The sequence below is a fragment of the Cebus imitator genome, unplaced genomic scaffold (assembly GCF_001604975.1).
Source record: "Cebus imitator isolate Cc_AM_T3 unplaced genomic scaffold, Cebus_imitator-1.0 Scaffold30, whole genome shotgun sequence".
Lineage (NCBI taxonomy): Eukaryota > Metazoa > Chordata > Mammalia > Primates > Cebidae > Cebus > Cebus imitator.
This window is the reverse complement of record NW_016107345.1, coordinates 9,454,075-9,477,637: the sequence shown is the minus strand read 5'-3', so window position 1 is coordinate 9,477,637 and position 23,563 is coordinate 9,454,075. Positions and strand designations below refer to the sequence as shown.

Genomic DNA, 23,563 nt, shown 5'->3' with positions numbered 1-23,563 from the left:
TCAGCCTGGCCAACATCGTGAAACCCTGTCTCTACTAAAAATACAAAAATTAGCTGGGCGTGGTGGCACACACCTGTAGTCCCAGCTACTCAGGAGGCTGAGTCAGGAGAATCACTTGAACCCCGGAGGCAGAGGTTGCAGTAAGCTGAGATCGCACCACTGCACTGTAGCCTGGTGATAGAGCAAGACTCCATCTCAAAAATAAATAAATAAATAAAAGTAGTATAGTAATAATGCTGTTATAACATCAGACAAAATTAGCAATAATACCTCATTATTTGATATTAAAACTATTAAGAACTTATAAAATATCTGTGCAACTAGCTCCCTCCATAGAAACACCCAAGTTTGAGACTTTTAAAGGTCCTGATAAAACTAGAACATTCTTTAAGAAATTGCAAAAGATATTGCCCAAATTTCACCAAGAATAATGCTTAATTAACTAATTCATTTATTCATTTAAGAACACAGTCCCAAACTTCGACTTAACAGTTGGGTGAAGTATGATTTAGTAAATAGGGTTGAATGGAAGAATAGTAATCTGTATGAATTCTTAACAGGAGAGAGTCAAAGACTAAGAACATGTCCCTGGAATGTGTCACCTGCACAGCTGTTAGAAGGCGCACTTATTCTAATAATGAGTACCCAGTAGTTAGACAGAAATTATGTTAATGTTTTGAAATGTCAAAGAAAAAAGAAAAGAAATACGCTTTAAGAGTATCTACCCTTTTGCAAACGAGATCATGTCTTTGCAGGGACATGGATGGAGCTGGAAGCCATTATCCTCAGCAAACTAATGCAAGAACAGAAAACCAAACACTGCATGTTCTCACTTATGGGTGGGAGCTGAACAATGAGAATATATGGGCACAGGGAGGAGAACGACACACACTGGGGCTGGGGCAGGGGTGGGGCAGGGAGAAGGAAGAGCATTGGGAAAAACAGCTAATGCACGCTGGGCTTAATACCTAGATGATGGGTTGATAGGTACAGCAAACCACCACGGTACATGTTTATCTATGTAACAAACCTGCACATCCTGCACATGGACCTGGAACTTAAAATAAAAATAAAAATTAATTGTAAAAAAAGAATATCTACCCTACTGCTCAAATTCTATACTTACAAAGAAAACTATGTTCCATAATACGTTTTCTGAGTAGATCTATAAACAAAGAGGAAATGACCCTAAATTGAAAAAAGACCAATAATATAAATTATGCTCATTACCCTTTAATTTTACTTGAATTATTTAACTTTATGAATGAATATTGATTTATTCTCCAAGTTATTTACAATCAGCCGCTTTAAACCCAGTCACCTGTAAGTAAACTGACAAAATGAATATTTGGAATCTACCAAGTGACAACCAGAACCCAGTCAAACGCCTTCCGGAGTGCAGAGAGAAGCCCCACCTGGAGCTACTTCGGTGCTTTCCCACATGGCCTTCTATGGGATGATTTGTCTCCTGCTTCTGGGGGCCATCAGTAGTAGCAAGCAGTAAGCTGTTCACTCAATGACATTGGCCTCTCACAGTTGTCACTCAGTCATCTTTTGTAAATTAGGACCCAGACACAAATCAGAGTGTTAAGAGCTATGCAATGCGTATAACCCTCACCTGGTGTCAAAGCAAGAGTAAATGGGCCAGGGGTGTTATCAGAGGAGAACGTTTCAAAAAGTCATGCATTAAAGTTCTATGTAGTCAAAGTAGTCAATTAAGTTATTCCTTTAAAAAGAGATGTTCTTTAATCTTTTTAAAAATATGTAATTATATTATTGTAGTTCTATTTCATTTTTGATAAATCACATGCTTTGATTTCTGTAACAGTCAAGGTAATGAGAGAATAAGAATGAATGATTAATCAAAATTCTTATGCCATTTTTTTAAAGCCTCTTTCCCATAGTACGATTGTATGTTAAGGCTTTCGGTATGTTAGAGTCTGGGCTTTCTCTCTTCTCTTGGCTGGAACCACTTTACATCCCAGGAGCTGATGAGTAGGGCCATGACCCATTAATGGGCAGCCCAATGGGGATGAAGGCATGACTGAAGACCTATCTGAGAGATCATTTCCCAAACAGTCATGACCTGACTCATAGGGGAGAATAGGATCAGCACTGCTCACACTGTGTTAGGGCAAGTCAGTGTACTCATTAGCAAAGTCTGTACGTGACCTCACTCACCTCTAAAATTCCAGAGTTACACAATTTCCTGTGAAAAAGAAAGCAGCATGATTGTCCGTCCAATTGGTCATAGTCAGAATGACCTGCTATTTTATACTTAGAGTCTCCTGCTGTCACAAACTGAAGGACAGTTCTTGATGGTTTCCTGAAAATTCCGTTGGCATGGAGTAGAGATTAGGAGCCAGTTCTCATGGGTCAACAAAAAATAAGACTAGAAGATACATACAGGAATAGTTTCAGTAAAGAGAGATTGCATCTTGCTATACAGAAATAAACAGAAGGGATATTCTGTAAAGGAGGCTGCTTCCTTGATGTTAGCCATCCTCAGTCCCAGAATCGTGATTGCTAAATGCGGATAAGATTCACCCAGTCCAGAAATCCTTAAGACAACAATAACAAAAAAAAGTGGAAAATGATTAAAACTTCTGCTAAGTAACTGTACTCAGGTTACTTAGCTGTTAAACAACTAGACATATGCTAATTGTTCATAACAAAGATATACCCTGGGATTCTGAGGTAAAAACCTTTTGACAAACACAACTAGGAAGACAGGCTGTTTGGTAGTCTAGTTTTCTCTCTTTCCTGCAATGCTCTAAGTTTCCTAGGCTTCTTCTGGTGCTCCTCTGCTCCTTCTTGTCTTACCCCAGTCTGTGCTGTTGTGGTGCATTTCTTGAGTACAGAAAACTCTCAATTGCATCATTACCCAAAGTTCATTTTTAAGTACTATCTCTGGAATCACTGTAATGAGGTTTGCAGTGCAAAATGACTCTGCCAATGGCGGAGTTTATTAGCTCCCAGTGGCTTTTCCTCTTGCTTAAATAGTCCTAAGGCTCAGAGAATTCTCCCCACTTCCTGCCACATGCCTCATGCCTTTTGATGAGAAGAGTAACTACCACAAAACAGAACAGAAATATGGACTGCATGACCTTTCTTGCATTACACCATAAAATGTTCATAAGGGCACTGGTCACAGTGTTACTGTTTAACCATTTCATTTCACCACCAATATGAGGGGTGTGCTATGCATACATTCTGGAACCCTCAGCAACTATTTGAACAGGTTTGTTTGTTGGGTGGTTGGTTGGTACAATTTGCTGAAACAAGTGACTTTGGGCAAGGTTATTGTGCTCTGATCACTATCCTTCCATCCACAAGACTAAGACTGAGTTTGAGCACTGAGTGAAAAATGAAAAGCAAATGGCTGGGACAGTTGCAGGTTCACATAGTGGCTTCATGCCAATTAGAAAAAAACCGTCCCCCTTCCCTATGCCCTGGGGAGAATAAATGGCTGAAAGATGCTCCCCCATCTGTGTGGACCATTAGGGGAAAAGCAGTTTCTTGCAAGGCACAGGGTTTGGCCAGTGGCATCTGGACAAGATTTTAGTCTCTTGCCGGTCCTCTCGTCGACATGAGGGCACAATTGTTCAAGGCAGTCCTAGAAGAAGGCCTTGGAGCATCCCGGGCACTGTGATTCAGTTTTCTGTATCAGGTCATTTAGTTAAGATTATTCCCAGCTGGTAAGAGAAGTGCCTCCATTGTCTGTCTTAACACGGATCATTTAAATTAACCTGAGATTTTTGGATGAGGAAACTGAGGCCAAGCTGAAGCATCTTACTTGAGGTCATGTGGTAGCATCAGAATTTGATCTTCACCCTGCTGTTTTTCCTGGTACTCATTATTCTCCTTCTCTAATTTGTTTTTCTCCGTGGCACTTACCACTAATATTGTGTATTTCATTTTCCGTTTTTATACTGTCAGTTTCTCCCAAGTGGAATGTAAGTTCCATGATGGTAGGTGTTTTATTTTTTGCTGTATTCCCAGTGCCTAGAACAGAACCTGGCACACAACGAGGCTCGTTTGATATTTTCTAAATTAATGAATTGTTCAAATATCAGGATGCTTTATTCTATACCAGCCTATTTTAACAAGTGGCTTTTTAGCAAATACACAATATTTGGAGATATTTGAGAGAAAAAAATTGTGCTAACACAAAGTGTCAACTGTTACTAGGATTTTCTTCAGCTAAAAAAAAGCCACTTCATACCGTTAGACGTATACTTCCTAACTAAAAACAGGGTTTTAATAAAAAGCCTCCCACCTTAAATTCATGTCCACTTCAAAGAGAGAGATCTCAGTCTAATAATAAACTGGTGTACTTTCTATTTACTAAGACCAATCTTTGCCTCAGAAGACAGGTTTAGTTATGACTGGTTCTTTAATGACTAAAACAAAATTAGCAGCCCCTGCTAGGCTCTGCTAGTTATTTGCATATAGCAATACAAAATGATCTGGTAAAGTTTTTATGCAGATGTGGTCCAAGATCATAAATTAGATAAATTCTTCCAAATAAAATTCTTATTTTTGTTTACTTAAATTTTGCATGCTAGATATCATGTTTCATATCGTAAAGCTGTAATTAATCATTTGTTAGACTTTTAGAAATAGTCATGTACCACATAATAATGTTTCAGTCAATGAAAAACTGCATATGTGATGGTGGTGCCATAAGATTATAATCGCCATATTTTTACTGTACCTTTTCTATGTTTATATATGTATAGATACACAAATATCATTGTGTTACAATTGTCTACAGTATTCAGCATAGTTATATACTATACAGGTTGGTAGCCTAAGAGCAATAGTTTATACCATACAGCCTAGATGTATAGTAGGCTGTATCATCTGGGTTTGTGTAAGTACACTCAATGATAGTCACACAATGATGAAATAGCCTAACAATGCATTTCTCAGAATGTATCCCTGCATTAAGGATGACTGTACTAGAAAGCTACATGTTTTGATTCATTTTATATAATCCTTATCCTGATTTATTGAAAGTGCACTGTTTGCAGGACACTGTGCTGTGACATATTGTCAGAGGAACAAAGGGAGCATTTAGACATGTTCTCTGCCCTCCTGGAATTTACACGATGAATGGAAAAAGGCGCAGAGTTATGCACACACTAAGGCCTCCAACAATAACTGTTGACTTTATTTTCAGACAGAGAAGCCTGGCAACCAGGAACTGGTTTTTTGGTGATTTACAAGAACTTAACTGAATTGGAAAATATTTGCTTTAATGAAACAATTTACTCTTGTGCAACGCTAAATTGTGTCAATCAAGCAAATAAGGAAGAAAGTCTTATTTATAAAATTGCCTGCTCCTGATTTTACTTCATTGCTTCTCAGGCTCCAAGAAGGGGGAAGAAAAATGAAGATTTTGATACTTGGTATTTTTCTGTTTTTATATAGTACCCCAGCCTGGGCGAAAGAAAAGCATTATTACATTGGAATTATTGAAACGGCTTGGAATTATGCCTCTGACCATGGGGAAAAGAAACTTATTTCTGTTGACACGTAAGTCACTATTTTTATTGTTTACAGACCAAAATTTAAAATCATTTTTAAAAAATAGATCCAATAAGCTGAAATATTTTAAAAAATTTTTATATGCAGAAACTGCAAAATGTAGGCTTGAAACCCAGGACACTTAAATCAATCTCCTTATATTCCTGTATATTTTTTATTTGGGGGACTGCCCTGCTTCTTTCCCGTTGCTCCTGGGGTTCTGTGTTCATCTCTTGTTACCTCCCATGGTCGTTGCTGCGTCTCTGATTTGGATTCAGTCTTTTTGTCTGTTTATGCAGAAGTTCTTTAATTTAAACAATGACTGTATAAAATGTTATATTTATTACACCATTTAATGGTTATTCACGATAAAGATAAAATTTTTTAAAATCTTTCAAAAACATCACTTATAGAAATAAAATACAATTTTAGCAAATATTATTCTGCCTGATATTTATTTAGAGACTTTGGACAGTTAAGTAGGTTAATCTTTCACAGTTTCAGAGTTCTAATTTGTAAAATGAGGATAATAAGCATAGCTCATATGGTTGTTTAAAGAGTGGGTGCATGTAAAGCTCTTAGGACAATGCTTGGCACACAAGTGCACAAAAATGTCAGACACTTATTATGATGGTCCTCAAAAAGCTCCATGTAACTTAAATGTCTTCATATTTTAGTTGTAAAATCCCCTATTGAAAGCAATATTCATTGCACAGAAAAACAAAAAAAATTACTTCTCCATGAAGTATTTTGTTATGGAAATTTATCTATACTGAAGTCTTCACCAAATGTTAATTAAACATTAACCACCAAATGGGAATTCAAAATCAATATTCACTACATTAAAGTGTATTTCAGCAGAAATAAAACACAAACAAGCCCAATGACCGTCAGCTGCTAAAATTGTATTTCTTAAAAAGTAGCTAAATAAGGATGCCAAAGTTTATAATTTTTGGATCTTTTTGATGAGTATATACTATTGTCTTTAATGTTATGTAAAGTTGAAATTTTTCACCATAAAAATAAATGCATAACTGATAATAATATCCAATTATTATATTATTAATTTAATAATATACAGTAAGGAAAGTTTCTGACCTGAAGATAACCGATTGTAAGTAAAACTAGTATATCTTGCAATTATTTCTTTTTTAACCTGGTTTTAAGATGGTATTATCTTCTTAGGAATATGACATATTTTTACAGCTTCATCAGAAACATTATTTTGTATGGATTCAGTATTTTCTTGATTAAATATAATATAAATTATACCTGGTTTTTATTTCCAAGGAAAAAGACACATTAAAAAAATAAAAATACTATCTTTCTCCATGCCCCCACCCACCGCTATCCACTATTCTGCCATTGTTCATGGTCAAAAATCAAATCAGCTTTATCAGGCATAAACTAAATGCAAGACGTTGCCGTGAGTATGCCTCAATTAAAAAAAAAAAAAAAAGAGGTTGTTTAGAATTTGATGAATGGGGACAGAGGAAGTTTCCTTCATTTTTAATTATTCCCATGGCCTGTCTGTGCCAGGGAAGCTATACAATGAGTATAAGCTTGTTTACCCCATTGTGACTGTATTAGACTCCTTTTATGCTTCTAACAGAGACATAACATAGACTAGGTAATTTACAAAGAAAAAGAGGTTTAATGAATTCACAGTTCCACATGCCTGGGGAGGCCTCACAATCATGGTGGAAAGCAAAGGAGGAGCAAAGGCACGTCTTACATTCCAGCAGGCAACAGAGAGCTTGCGCAGGGAAACTCCCCTTTAAAAAGCCATCAGGCCTCATGAGACTTACTCACTACCAAAAGAACATGATGAAGGAAACTGGCTCCATGATTCAATTATTTCCACCTAGCCCCACACTTGACATGTGGGGATTATTATAATTCAAGGTGAGATTTGGGTGGGGACAGAGCAAAACCGTATCATTCCATCCCTGGACCCTCTCAAATCTCATGTTCTCACATTTGAAAACCAATCATGCCTTCCCAACAGTTCCCTAAAGTCTTAACTCATTTCAGCATTAACTCAAAAGTCCATAGTCCAAAGTCTCATCTGAGACAAGGCAAGTCCCTTCCACCTATGAGCCTATAAAATCAAAAGCAAGTTAGTTACTTCCTAGATACAATGGGGTATAGGCATTGGGTAAATACAGCTGTTCCAAATTGGAGAAATTGGTCAAAACAAAGGGGCTATAGCCATGCAAGTTCTAAATCCAACGGGGCAGTCAAATGTTAAAGTTCCAAAATGATCTCCTTTGACTTCATGTCTCATGTCCAGGTCACACTGATGCAAGAGGTGGGCTCCCACAGCCTTGGGTAGCCCTGCCCTGTGGCTTTGCAGAGCACAGTCCCGCTCCCAGCTGCTTTCATGGGGTAGTCTTAGTGTCTGTGGCTTTTCTAGGTGCACGGTGCAAGCTATCAGTGGATCTACCATTCTGAAGTCTGGAGGATGGTGGCCCTCTTCTCATAGCTCCATTAGGCAGTATTCTAGTGGGGATTCTATGTGGAGACTCCAATCTCACATTTCCATTCTGCACTGCCCTAGCAGAGGTTCTCCATGAGGGCCCTGCCCCTGCAGCAAACTTCTGCCTGGACATCCAGGTATTTCCATACATCCTCTGAAATCTAGGTGGATGTTCCCAAACTTTAATTCTTGACTTCTGTGCACCCGCAGGCTCAACACCACATGGAAGCTGCCAAGGCTTGGGGCTTGCACCCTCTGAAGCCATGGCCCATGCTGCACCTTGGCCCCTTTTAGCCATGGCTGGAGCAGCTGGGACACAGGGCACCAAGTCCCTAGGCTGCACAGAGCAGGGGGAGACTGGGTCCAGCCCAGAAGGCCATTTTTCCCTCTTAGGCCTCCAGGCCTGTGACAGGAGGGGTTACCTTGAAAGTCTCTGACATGACCAGGAGACATTTTTCCTATTGTCTTGGTGATTAACATTCTGCTCCTTGTTACTTATGCAAATTTCTTCAGACAGCTTGAATTTCTCCCCAGAAAATGTTTCTTTATTTTTCCTATTACATCATCAGGCTGCAAATTTTCCAAACTTTAATGAATGCTTTGCCACTTAGAAATTTCTTCTGCCAGATAGCCCAAATCATCTCTCTCAAGTTCAATGTTTCACATATCTCTAGGGCAGGGGCAAAAAGCTGCCAGTCTCTTTGCTATAGCACAGCAAGAGTCACCTTTGCTCCAGTTCCCAACAAATTTCTCATCTCCCTCTGAGAACACATCAGCCTGGACTTTATTGTCCATATCACTATCAGCATTTTGGTCAAAGCCATTCAACACGTCTCTAGGAAGTTCCAAAATTTCCCACATCTTCCTGTCTTCTGTGCCCTCCAAGTCTCTAGGAAGTTCCAAACTTTCCCACATTTTCCTATCTTCTTCTGAGCCCTCCAAACTATTCCAACCTCTGCCTGCTATCCAATTCCAAAGTTACTTTCGTATTTTCAGGTACCTTTACAGTAGTTCCCCACTCCAGGTACCAATTTACCATATTAGTCTGTTCTTATGCTGCTAATAAAAACACACTCAAGACTGGGTAATTTTTAAATACAAAGAAGTTTAATGGACTCACAGTTCCACATGGCTGGGAAGGCCTCACAATCATGGCAGAAGGCAAAGGAGGGGCAAAGGCACATCTTATATGGCAGCAGGCAAGAGAGAGCTTGTGCAGGGGAACTCTCATTTATAAAACCATCAGATCTCATGAGACGTATTCATTACCATGAGAACAGTATGGGGGAAACCACTCCCATGATTCAATTATCTCCACCTGGCCCTACCCTTGACATGTAGGGGTTACTACAATTCAAGGTGAGATTTGGGTGGGAACACAGCCAAACCATATCAGCTACTTAAAAGGTATACTTAATAGTGACACTTAAGGATTCTTAAAAGAAAAAATGGAGCATCTTCTAGTTGCAAAGTCCATCTGTTCATCCCAGACCTTCAAGGTCAACAAACTCAATTCACTGCACTGAGATGATAGGAACTAGTGCTTGGTAACTAGTACCTAGAATATAAGAGACAGTAAATAAATATTTGTGAATAAGTTTAAATTAAACAAAAGATATGTAGGAAGATAGAAGAAATCATAGACTGTATTGTAAAAACTTTTTCTTGCTCCCCATGTGGAGAGATTAATGCTGTAGAACAAATCAGGCAACAGGTTTTGGGGGGGTACTAGGAAAATAGAGTTTATTTCTCTGGTATTAATGCCAATAATCTTTATTTCTAAAAGGGTGAAGTGGAAAATAATTTTCTTATACTCAGTACTGCCATTTACTTGGGTTAGTGCCTTATAAATAAAGACTTTATAAGATATAATTCCTTACCCTAAGTTATATATATTTAAATAAAAATAAATGGCATACATATAAAAACAATAGCATGTTCTGGGCCCATAGTAGGCATTAATTAATTATTTATTGAATTAATTGACTATATAATAGCAAAAATTATATACTTCTGTTATCTTCAGATTGCTTTTTTTCTGATGACCTCTAGAAAGCTGGAAATAAGTGAAAAATTTTTAAAGCATAAGAACAGTCATCACAAAACTCTTACATTGTTACTGGGATTTCATTCCATTATAGGTTTCCAAAACAAATGGTATAGTAGAGAAGTCACTATAAACAGACCCAATGACCAAGAAGAAATAACAGCTCAAATCCTGACCAAAATCTAGCCAACAAAGAACATTCCACCCTGTGGTAATCATAGTTATTATAATTATGATCTTGAGTGATCAGGATATAATAAATATTCAATAAGTGTTCATTTCACTATTATTATCAAAAAATTGCCTTTTTTTCCAGTATATCATTTGTTTAGAAAAACAGGGAAGCAAATAAAATATTTTTAAAGAAAAAGCTTGCACTAAAGGCATTCCTTTTACCCCTATTAAAAGATAAACTTGGGCATATTGACATTTTAATGTTTATTCAAACCTTCAGCCACATCAGTTGGGTGCCCTAGGACAACAAGCAGTTCAGTCAGTGCTCCTCTGGGTAGGGAGGAAACTTTATAAGGTATCTCAGAAGAAAGACTAAGAAATAGGTGTTAAACTGGTCAAAGTGGAGACTCCCTAGTTAGAGGTTAGTTGGTGGCTTCTGATTGATAAAGTCTCTAGTTACAGATTAGAAGTTTCGTTTCACAGTTTATTATATTGAATTGGGTTTTGGTTTGCTTAGGTAGGAATCCAAGGCACTGAAGCTGTCTCAGCCTAATGGCCTCCCAATTTATTAACATTCCTTCAAAAATGATTTTTGAATTTTTAAATGATTCTTAAATAGATACAATTACTAGCTAAAATTTTCTGGAAAGTTTACTTTAGATGACTCATTCTCCAAGGTTGCAAATAAAAAAATTGCAAGCAATAAGCGCAGGTGTGGTGGCTCATGCCTATAATCCCAGCACTTTGGGATGCTGAGGCATGCAGATCACGAGGTCGAGAGATCGAGATCATCCTGGCCAACTTGGTGAAACCCCATCTCTACTAAAATAAAAATTTTTTTTTTTTTAAATAGCAGGTCATGGTGGCGTGCACCTGTAATCGCAGCTACTTAGGAAGCTGAAGCAGGAGAATCACTTGAACACGAAGGTGGAGGTTGCAGTGAGCAGAGATCACGCCACTGCACTCCAGCCTGGCAACAGAGTGAGATTCCGTCTCCAAAAAAAAAGAAAAATATTAGTTGGGCATGGTGGCATGTGCCAGTATTCCCAGCTACTTGGGAGGCTGAGGCAGGAGAATTACTTGAATTTGGGGGGCAGAGGTTGTAATGAGTCAAGATCATACCAGTGCACTCTAGGCTGGGCAACAGAGCAAGATTCTGTCTCAAAAAAAAACCAAAAAACAAAAAACAAAAAAAAAAAACAAGCAATGGCTATTGCAGTACAAACATTTCACACAAGACAGCTTGTATGAAAGAGCTAATTATGTGACTAACATTCCACATTTACCAAGCTCCATTTATTATCATGGTTATTATTTCTCCTGAGAACACAAATGAAAGAAAATTTATCACTAAGTACCGCATTCATGTTGTGCCAGTGGAGGAAGGCTAGTTAGAACCGGCAAATCACTCGAATTTGTGTTACATATACCTAAGTTGAGTCTCTGCCAACTTCTTGCACCAGTTAATTTTTGATCGTTTTCCTTATGACTCTTGTTTAAGGAAGGCAGCATTTCTAAAGTGGCCCCCAAAAGATATCCTCTCCTAAATCTCCAAAACCTGTGAACAGGAAGAGACACTCCAATGATTTATGTTTTAGTCAATGAGATTATCTGGAGATTCCACACACTGAAGCTGACTTGGCGATGCAAGGGGCCACCTAAGAAAGCATAAAGGTGACCTTAAGAAACTGGGAGAGGCTCCTGGCCCATAGCCAGCAAGCAAACAGGGATTTTAATCCTATGACCCCATTGAACTGAATTCTGGCAATAACCCAAATGAGCTAGGCAGATTACTCCACAGAGCCTCAAACAAGTACTCAGCCCCGCTTGATTTCAGCTTGGTGATGCCTGGAGCAGAGAACCCAGCCACAATTCTGACCCACAGAATTGTGAGATTATAAATGGGTGCTGTTTTAACCTACTTTGTGATAATTTGTTATGCAGCAAAAAAAACCTAAGGTATTATGTCTCAACTAATGAAGTCAAAAATCCAGAAATCTTTCACCCATAAATATCCAAGTTTTGGGAACCATGTCTAAACATAAACCAAGATCACTTGAGTGAATTAGAAATTTAAGGGAGCAAATAGCATTATTAATATCTTAATAAAGCAATATTAAAAATTAATTATCCTACTATTAAAAACTCATTTCTGGGTCTAAGACTACCAGAAATTATAGGAGCTGGCTTTTCTTTTTTTAAGCCCCCCTTTTTTTTTTTTTTTTTTTTTAAATAAGGGGCTTAAAAAGAGGGAATGTGATTACTGGAGGGGAGATATGTCTACTGTAACAAGTAGAAAGGAACATATTACAATTGTCAACAGGAAGAACTACAATTAAATGTGAATTATTTGGTTCAAAGAACAGCTCTAATAGATTCTTGTGGCTGAATAACTTTGACTGGCAAACTTCCTGCAAGCTTCCAGTAACTGGCCCTTTGTCCCCAAGCCATGCTGTTGAAATTAAATAGACAGTCCCTAATGACCTTTTAATGTTTATTTGGAGACAAGGTATAAACAAATAGACTTCTCCCAAAGTGTCCCACAGTGTAAAATATTTTTCAATTTGGTTAAGACAGTTTTTTTCCACAATAAAAGGCAAGATGCAAAAAAGTTTATATATTGCAATGTGTATAAAAGGAATTTCAAATGTTAAAACACCTAGATATGTTTTACCTTCAGATCAATAATTTTAAAAGCATTTTTCACCCCCCAAAAACATCTTTGCCTAGCAAAATTAGTTACAAAGTCTAGGCAATGTAGGTCTTGGTCTTGGTATTAGGTATTGGTTTATGGCAATGCTCTTCCTATTTTAGGCAATGATTAATACAGGAGCATTTCAATGCAATAAAAGCATTTTGACAAAGCCTGCTTATCAAAATAGGATGTGATGTATGCCAAAGTGTATGTACATTCAGAAAATATAAATACACATTTTATTTAAATGAAGCTTTAAGAATTTGAGGGCTAACTTTTAACTTTGGCCTATATAAGACGTGTATCAATAGGACATGGTAAAGTACAGAGTAAAAGTCTCCAAATATTATCAAATTTATCACTCAGAAATAAAAGTATGTCCAGACCCTTAAGAAAATTTACCCTGGGCTTAGATAAGTCTCTGTGATATTGATTGTTCCAGGGTTCTGGTGAGACCAGAGTGGAATTGTACCTTTGTACTATGGACTTTGCAGCTACAGTTGTGTACCTAACTGAAATAGCACTCTTGTTGACCTCCTCTCAGTCATATGGACTAAATGACTCTGCTTTTAATCTCAGTGGTCTTCAATGCAACAATTTTGCTGTTGTTAAGGCATACATTTATTAAGACTCTTTCTGTGCGCTCCTTGCTATGGGTTTAGAGGCAGAGTTCATACTTGTGTTTTGCCCTTTTCCCATGCCTACCTGTGCCCATGAAGTCTCTCTTAGCCTTCCCAATCTTTTCCTATTTTGCTTTAACACATTGGGAAATGGTAACAAACAATTAGAAGATAAACACAAACAGGAAAAATAAGGGTATACCCATGATTTTGCTGCTCCACATAGGCTGCAGATAATGACACTTTATTTTTCTAACTTCTAGCTTAGCCCTCCCACCAGGTTGGGGGACAGGCAAGGAAACATCAACTCAGTCATTTTTTTAGTGAATAATTTTATCTTCTTTGGGAATCCATTTTTATACAATCCAGGAAAACTGGCATCCCCAGGTATTGGTGTATGGTAGTGACTAGGAGGAAATACTCATCATAGAAACTCCTTGATCAATCCAGAGGATGGTGGCTCTTATTTCCAACACCTGTTCACTCTGCCCAAACTCAGCCACCAGGACCATTGCCAACCAGCCATGCTACCTGGCCCCCAGCACTCAGGCTTAATCTATATAGCCACCACCAGCAAAAGTCCTGCCATCACCAGGTGTGACCTGGAAACAGAGCTTTCTACCTTTCTATCTCATGGTATTAGGAATCCCACTGCCTCTGGGATTGGGCAGCTCTCTTAATCCTCAACCTTGAAGCCTCTTCAACACAGGTTACCCAGGGGCCCAGAGCAGCCTGTCTCATTGAAACACACCAGTGTGTTGGTTAATAATACAGATGCCTGAGTCCTGCCCCAGACCCACAGAATCAGAATCAATGGAGTTGTGCCCCAGGAATTTGCATTTCACTAAGCTCATCAGTAGATTCCTGTGCATATTCAAACTTAAGAAACACCAGGCCTTTTGAAAAACCACATCTTTAAATTCTGTAGCAGTGAAAGTCCAGATTTCTCGGACAAGCTCTGCTCTTGTCTTGAAGAAGGGAAAGAAAAATATATCTCTTTTGAGCTGAGGTAAGAAGAAAAAATTTATTCCTCAGTCAGTTACTAAACCTCACAACTGTTGAGTAGAAAACAGTGAAGTATCAAAGATAACTAAGATGAAAGGAGGCAAAGTACACACACACACACACACACACACACACACACACACACACACAGGATGATGAGCAGTTTTTATTCAAATGGAAGAGACCTTGGTTGTGAAGGGTCTTGCCAAAGGCCAGAATTTAAGTGGGTCCTGCCAAATGGCTACATGATACTGCCCACGAATAGATCCTACTGAGCTATGCACAGCCTTCAGTTAAGGCTGATAACACAAGAAATTGGTTCAAACCAAATTTACTTTCTTTCCATCTTTTCTTTTCCAGGTTACTATTTACTTCGCTGACATTTTTAAGAAAGTTTTAAGCAACTATTAATGGGCATTCACTAGAATACAAACATTCAATGTTAAGTATCTATACTAGGGCAGGATTAAAAAACCCAGGGATAATTTAAATTCAAAAGTAATTTAAAAACCATACACACTGCATGCATCAATAACTCTAGCTTCGATTTAGTGCTGTTAAAAGAAATTAAAAAGAATTAATTTAGCTTCATTAATTTTACTTTAAGGAAAAAAATTATATACACACACACACACACACACACACACACACATACTTTGAAGTCTCAAATATCAAGATTGATTAATTGTAAACTCAAATTTTTCCAGTAGCTGAGAGGTATAAGTGAAAAAAATGTCTTAATTAACTGATTTATCTTAATATTTCAGCTTAATTTTATATTCTATTCCATTATATAATATCTCTGAGTTTTAACATAAAAATCATGGACAAAATACTTCAGTAAGATGCACTATATTTCTATGATGACTTTACAGACGATTCTCTGACATATACCTGAGATGGAAAGCCTCACGTAATTAAAATAACAGGGCTAACTGCCAGCTCTCCACTTCAAATTTGGAGGCATCCCTACAACAGGCAAACATTTAATGTGATGTGGTCGTTAATTTCTGTAATTACAATGTTATTAAATTATAATTATAATTTCATCCCTAGAAATGATGGCTTCTGATAGAGTTGTCTTCCTTTTCTTTGCAGGGAACATTCCAGTATCTATCTTCAAAATGGCCCAGATAGAATTGGGAAAGTATATAAGAAGGCCATTTATGTTCAGTACACAGATGAAACCTTTAGGACAACTATAGAAAAACCACTCTGGCTCGGGTTTTTAGGCCCTATTATTAAAACTGAAACTGGAGATAAAGTTTATGTACACTTAAAAAACCTCGCCTCTAGGCCCTACACCTTTCATTCACATGGGATAACTTACTATAAGGAACATGAGGGTAAGTTCAGCTCATGTAGCTGGAATTTCCTCCTACTTGTCAGTAGAAGTGCCTTTTAGCTTCTAAAATTGTAGACTTCTGGATAAGACCTCTGACTGCCATTTGGCTCTAAACTATTTTATTAATATGTACTTTGTCTCCACATAATAATGGCATGTTTTTCTTTGTCGTGCTGGTTTACGGAAAGTGTGAATGTGGTAGAATTTCTAGGTGGACTCAGCGAGAGTCAGAGAGCGCTGCAGCTTCTTTCCCAGTGCCCAATCCTTTCTGGCCAAATAGAATAAGAGAAATGGACAATGTACATTAAAGCCTAGAAGAGGCAAAAATCCAGAGGGAAGACAAAGAAGGACTCAAGATATGGACTGCCTTATCTTTGAAATTCCTACATGTAAACATGCTATGGCTGTTGTTACCTCCCATCCTAACTTTAGACAAACTGCCCCAGCTAAGGTGGCATAAGTAGTCTCCTATGTCAGTCAAGTTGTACATGTGCCTGGATGATTCAAGTCACAATGAGACACAGTTAATGAGACCCAATTAACTGAAAAAGTCATTTGAATACAGGACTTGGAAGCCTTGAAAATAGTACCTGAAAAACAAAGATAAGGTTTGGTGTCTGTGATCTCATTCTTAGTCCCTAACAACGATGATGAAACAGGTGGTATTTTGTAGTGATGAAAGCAAGGGCTTTGAAATTAATAGACCAAGTTCTGAGCCCCAGCCTTGCCTTTTACTGGTTGAGTGACCTTGGACAAATTATTTAAATTATTTCAGCTTCAGTTTCCTCATGTATAAAATAGAAACGATGAGAATACATAGTAATAGCTCAATAAATATCAGCTGTTATCATAAGCAAAAATGCTGGAGTCATGCTACAGTTCACTGAAATTGTAATGATCAAGCAGGGAAAATAATTTAAAATTAGATTTGATTGATTATTAGCTGTCTTTTTAAAAGAGATTGTTTTAGAAGGTGAATGTGTTGACTTTTTTGTTGTTGTTGTTGTTTAGGGCTAAATTACATTGATGGCATAAAAGGCTGACTGCCATCCATTTCTTTTTAATGATTTCATAGCTTATTAGGGAATTAGCATTCATTATAAAGGCATGGTAATGGTACTGCGGTTTCGTTAAAAGAAAAAAAGAGTTCCTAACTTGTAGAGATACATACTCAAGCATTTATGAATGGAATATGATGCCTGAGATTTGCTTTAAAATTCTTCGATGGTACTGGGGATAATCATGTGTGCGGGTACAGATGAAACAAGATTGGCCTTCAGTCGATCACTGTTAAAGCTGGTTTTACGGGTACACGGAGGTTCAGCACATTCTTCCCTCAACCTTTGTGTATGTTTGGAAATTTCCAAAATTAAGAGTAGAAATTTTTTAAATTCTATGGTTACTTCATGAACGAAAATCTGAGACCATACAAGAAGTTTTGAATTTAGAAGAGGGTAGCCGTTTTGCTCAGACTTCCATACCTTGACCCAAGTTCTTTACATTGCAAATAAAAAGTCATTATGCTCTATGAAAACCCAATCAAATATAAAAAATCATAAAAATGTCTGTGAAGCTTCTGAACACCCTAGCCATTAACCTGTCATTTTCCTGTGTCCAAAAAGGGTATCATATCCCCAAGGATCACATAGTAGATGTTTAATAAATGTTTGCTGAATGAATTAATGGACTATCTTTCTCTCATTTAAGTTCAAATGCATTCATTTTGCACCATCATTGCATGTTGCTTCCTAGGGGCCATCTACCCTGATAACACCACAGGTTTTCAAAGAGCAGATGACAAAGTATTTCCAGGAGAGCAGTATACATACATGTTGCTTGCCACTGAAGAACAAAGTCCTGGTGAGGGAGATGGCAATTGCGTGACTAGGATTTACCATTCCCACATTGATGCTCCTAAAGATATTGCCTCAGGACTCATCGGACCTTTAATAATCTGTAAAAAAGGTACATTTTCTCATTATTGCACTCATTATACTACCAAAAGACAGGGGCAGGGCAGTTTATCTGTTAAAAATAAGTCAAGTCTTCTGTGTTGAGATCAAGTAGGTAAGGTAGAGAGGTGGTGAGTAGGAAAGCAGGAAGGGAAGAGCCAGGCAGGGCTAAGAGAAGAAGGGATAAATGGAACAAGCATTCATATGGGGAAAATGCCAATGAAGCTAAGCTGAAAGAAATATATTCCCCACCCCCCACCGTCCCTCCCCTATTTCCCCCCAACTGACCCCAATGTGTAGCTGGGGAGAGATAGCAAGGGGAGTGATGCCAGGTGTAGGTGATGGGGAGGAAGGCAGCAAATCACACTGCCACGTGTGTACCTATGCAACAATCTTGCATGTTCTTCACATGTACCCTAAAACCTAAAATGCAATAAAATAAATAAATGGGAAAAAAAAAGAAATGTATTCTCCCCTGGGATCAGTTTGCTGTGTCTAACTTCCAACAGTGGTGCCAAAGAGAATATGACTACCAAATGTGACTCCCAAAAAGGCACTCCATGGTGATAGATCTGTAGTAACTCGTATTATCTTGGTAAATACAACATCATAGTATTTATTTCTAACATTGTGAAAAAGATGTGTCTCAAGACCCTGAAATATAATTCTAACTTGAACAATAGTTACCTGTAAAGACTTGTCTCAGCATGTGGCTATCTGCACCAGAAAATAGACACACAACTTTGAATTCCAATCTTCCCATTTGCCAAAAAGCATTTAACAGTTATGTGGTCAGTCAATATCCAGATACAGGAGTGTCTTCCAAGCACTAGACGCTGAACATAAAATTCCCTGTGTGTTTCTGTCTATAAAACAGGAGTGATTGGTCCAGACTTGTGGTTTATTAGAAAAAATAAATACTAAAGTTTAAAAAAAATATAAATCACCTGAAAACATAAATCAAAATACATGCTAAAAATTTAGTCCTACTAAAATAGTAATTTTCACTCCAGATTCTCTAGACAAAGAAAAAGAAAAAAATATTGACCAAGAATTTGTGGTGATGTTTTCTGTGGTGGATGAAAATCTCAGCTGGTACCTAGAAGACAACATTAAAACCTACTGCTTAGAACCAGAGAAAGTTGAGAAAGACAATGAAGACTTCCAGGAGAGTAACAGAATGTATTGTAAGATTGCAAAAGACATGTTAACTTACTTTTTTTTCCCTTGATCCATTAATTCTGCTAAACTTATTCCCTCACATAAGTAAGTAGTGTGTATTAGTCTGTGGTCCTTATAACAAAGCATATTGGATGTGCAATTTGATATTTGGCTAAGTAAGTCAAATGAAAAACTCTCAGCCAGGTAAATCCAGATATACCAAACTTGTTTCCAAACTGGTAAGGATAAAACAGCAATTATGGTTTAATGTATATGTATGTGATATTTATATATTTATTTAGCCACTAGACTCATTCCAAAACTTATTTGAGGCAGCCTAAAATTATTAAAATAAATGCTTAAAACGATACTTATATTTTAAACTAAGTATATTTAAGAAAATAGTTTGAACCACGAGTTCTGAAAGGTATTCATTTTACATACTCTGTTCCCTCACTGGGCCCCCTAGTCTGCATCATTCTTTTCTACATTTCATTTCAGTTCACTTTACTTTTCTGGAAATGCCTTTTAACAGTTTAGACTTTCTCTTAATTCTCAGACATGAAATAATGAGCTTAGTAAGATTATCTATTTCATAATTTGCATGAGAAAGAGAATCCCTTAACAACAACTAAACCAATAAGTAGAGATTTTTTATTTGTTTGTGTTTAACTTCTTCAAAATAACCTGCACTCAGAAACTGAGAGCACAAAAATAACTATACTACCAAAGTAATAAACCAATGAACAAAGTACAGATTTTGTTTCAACTTTTACTTATATCTGGGTGGAAAGTTGTCTTTCCATACTTTATTCCTTTGTTGTGTACTAACAAAAATAGATGTTATAAAAACATAGTCAAAATTCTAGCCTGAGGGGATTTGGTTTGGTTCCAGTGTCACATATGGTGCACTCAGGATTCTTCCCAGAACTGATTTCCACCTGGGAAATGTTTAGGCTCACCCAGTTTGAACAATGACCATAAGTTTCTTTTCTTTTCTTTCTTTCTTTTTTTTTTTTTGAGACAGAATCTTGCTCTGTCGCGCACGCTGGAGTGCAATGGCACGATCTCTGCTCACCGCAACATCTGCCTCCTGGGTTCAAGCAATTCTTCTGTCTCAGCCTCCCAAGTAGCTGGGATTACAGGCATCTGCCACCATGCCCAGCTAATTTTTTTGTATTTTTAGTAGAGATGGGATTTTACCATGTTGGCCAGGCTGGTCTCGGCCTCCTGACCTTGCGATCCACCTGCCTTGGCCTCCCAAAATGCTGGGATTACAGGCGTGAGCCACTGCGCCCGGCCAATGATTGTAGGTTTCTTCCGAGGGTTTCAGGCCACTTTGCATATGAACTTTTAGGTCTTGGTGGCTCTGTTCCTGCTGTCCTACATTTTTTCCCTCCTTTGTATCTTTTCCAATCTTAAAAATTTTGTCTTGCAATCTTTAGAAAAAGCTATTCATATGTTCTTTTTACAAAAGAAATTTATGGTAGAAAATTGGAAAATTTCTGATAAGCAAAAAAACATATATACATATATATATAAAATATCCATACTTCTACTACCAACATGATTAATAACTGAATACTAAATAATCTTCAATCTTTTTTCTATTAACTCTATGTATGTGTTTTGTGTATATATATGCAACATCTGTATTTACACACACACACACACACACTGTGCACAACTTATAACAAAGACAACAAATAGGTTTTATCTCCAGTGTTGTGTTCATCTGTTAATACGGTATTGATGAGAATCCTCAGGCTGATTCAGTTTCAAAATGAAAGACCGCTGTGATTGATTAGCAATGTCTGACATGGGTATGAGAGGGAGGAATACCAGCATGTGTGCAAGATATTTTCCATTCCAAATTGATTCTATTTATATGGAGGTAACTCTCACTATCTCAAGCATTAATGACTATTAGTCACAAACTCTGCTCTTGGCTTAAACAGCTGTGAATGGATACACTTTCGGAAGTCTCCCAGGACTCTCCATGTGTGTTGAAGACAGAGTGAAATGGTACCTTTTTGGTATGGGTAATGAAGTTGATGTGCACGCAGCTTTCTTTCATGGGCAAGCATTGACCAACAAAAACTACCATATTGACACAATCAACCTCTTTCCTGCTACCCTGTTTGATGCTTTTATGGTGGCTCAGAACCCTGGAGAATGGATGCTCAGCTGTCAGAATCTAAACCATCTGAAAGGTAGGACATCTTTACCTGAAGTTAGCTGTCAACTGAAAAAGGCGATGACTGGGAATCAGAATCTAAAAGTTAAATATCTTTGAAATAATCTGAGGTTTGAACTGGCATCTTAGTTTTATTCCTATGATGGTATACATAATAATGTAATAAAAAGACTATAAGACAGGAATATTATAAAGTAATGAGATCTGAAAATAAATTAGTTTTTGGAAAAGAACAACCGGCCCTGAAAGTAGAATACTGTATATGTTTACTCGGCTTTGTAAAATATACAGTATTGTAAAATCCAGAAATGCTGTATGTTGCACTGGAAAGTACCCTGTTTTTCAACTTATTTCCATCAAGTATAACCAACTTTGTTCTTTATTTGAGCCTGGCCATCTTTTAGTTTAATTCAATAAATCCTTCCTTTATCTCTTTAACTTAGGCAATAAAAACATTCCTTGTTCTTGAAAAATATTAGTTTTTAATATTGGTCGACTGAAGGAAATTAAGTTTAACATAGGAGTTTGGATATTTTACTTCAATAAAAGCAAATATAATTGCTTTTGTCAAATATGCTCTGGGCCACAGAAGGCCCCACACAGCAGATGCACAACCATCTTGTGCAAGAGAGCAATAATACATGCTCATTCGGTTTCTCCTCCTCTATCCAATGCAACCCTTTAAAATATGTCAAAGCCTCTCTTCTCTGTTTATCTATAAATTTGTTCTTTATCTCTCATCAAAAGAACTACCAAGTGAAACCCCACAGAAACTGGTACCATATTTTGAAAACACATATACTTAATATCTCTGTGCTATATGTACATAAAAAACAAAGTATGTCTGTTTTAAATTTGAGTTTTCCATCACTAATTTATTTACAGCTGTTTGCCCTAGTTTATAGTTGTGTTTCTATCTATTCCTTCAATTTCCACTTGTCATCTCATGAGCAGTGTTTACAGGGCAATAGGAGAGAGAAACATTGGCTCCATTAATCAATGCCTCTCTCTGTTTCATTTCAGCTGGTTTGCAAGCCTTTTTTCAGGTCCAGGAGTGTAACAAGTCTTCATCAAAGGATAATAACCATGGGAACCATGTTAGACACTACTACATTGCCGCTGAGGAAATCATCTGGAACTATGCTCCCTCTGGTATAGACATCTTCACCAAAGAAAACTTAACAGCACCTGAAAGGTAATTCACAAAAAATAGTACTATTTCAAAATATGCTCTTCCCCACACAAAAGAACCACAAAAGGCTATTTCAGCAATTAAAATTTTAATTGGCATCTGAAATTTAGTATTTAGACTGCTAAATATTTATTAAGGTATTTGATGTAAGAGTCTGAGCTTGAGAACTATGAGTTTTGAGTTCATGAAAAAAGATGGGTTCAAAAGTTATCAAATGCTTGACAAAGTCCTGAAAAAACATTGAATACAATTAGATAAATCAATCAATATGCTTTTCATTTAGAAAACATAGCATTGTACAATTCAGCAGCATTAAGTACATTTTCAATGCTGTATAGCCATCACCACTATCCATTTCTAGAACTTTTTTTTTTTTTTATCACTCCAAATAGAAACTCTGAACCCTTTAAAGAATAACCACTTTCTTCCACTCTGTCTCCACCTCTGATAAACTCAATTCTACTTTCCGTCTCTATGAGTTTTCCTATTCTAGGCAACTCATACAAGTGGAATCATACAATATTGGTCCTTTTGTGTCTTTTATATCACATAGCATAATGTTTTAAGATTTGTTCATGTTGTAGCATGCATCCAAATTCCAATCCTCTTTAAGGCTGAGTAATACTTCGTTGTATATATGTACCACATTTTCTTTATTCATTCATCTTTTCATAAACATTTGGGTCGTTTCCACCTTTTGGCTATTGCGAATAATGTTGTTATGAATAATTGTTATACAAATATCACTGTTCAAGTCTATGCTGTTAATTCTTTTGTATATGCAGCTAGAAGTGGAATCGCTGGATCATATGATAATTCTAGTTTTAAGTATCTTAGGAATCACATTACTGTTTTTCATAGCAACTGCACCATTTAATAGGCTCATCAGCAATGTACAGGGGTTCCAATTTCTTCACATTTTCATCAACACTTGTTATTTTCTCTTTCTTTCTTTTTTCTTTCTTTCTTTCTTTCTTTCTTTCTTCTTTCTTTCTTTCTCTTTCTTTTCCTTTCTTTCTTTCTTTCTTTCTTTCTTTCTTTCTTTCTTTCTTTCTTTCTTTCTTTCTTTCTTTCTTTCTTTCTCTTTCTTTTTTAATAATGACCATCCTAATGAGCATGAGATCATGTTTCATAGTGGTTTTGATTTGCATTTTCTTAATGACT

At 37.1% G+C, this 23,563-nt stretch overlaps 1 protein-coding gene across 5 annotated transcripts in view; it reads left to right on the top strand.

Moving 5' to 3' along the window:
- The first annotated feature begins 5,137 nt into the window (after window positions 1-5,137).
- The window catches only part of LOC108300868 (ceruloplasmin), a 58,444-nt gene continuing 40,018 nt past the window's right edge, over window positions 5,138-23,563 (top strand). For all 5 annotated transcript variants that reach the window (XR_001823637.2, XR_005199309.1, XR_001823636.2 and 2 more), the window contains exons 1-6: window positions 5,138-5,541; window positions 15,651-15,898; window positions 17,650-17,862; window positions 18,863-19,036; window positions 20,969-21,223; window positions 22,231-22,402. Coding sequence is in view for 2 of the 5 variants with exons in the window: in XM_017523813.2 (XP_017379302.1) it covers window positions 5,396-5,541; window positions 15,651-15,898; window positions 17,650-17,862; window positions 18,863-19,036; window positions 20,969-21,223; window positions 22,231-22,402 (1,208 nt within the window). In the remaining 3 variants the exon portion in view is untranslated. The remainder of the gene's footprint in view (window positions 5,542-15,650; window positions 15,899-17,649; window positions 17,863-18,862; window positions 19,037-20,968; window positions 21,224-22,230; window positions 22,403-23,563) is intronic.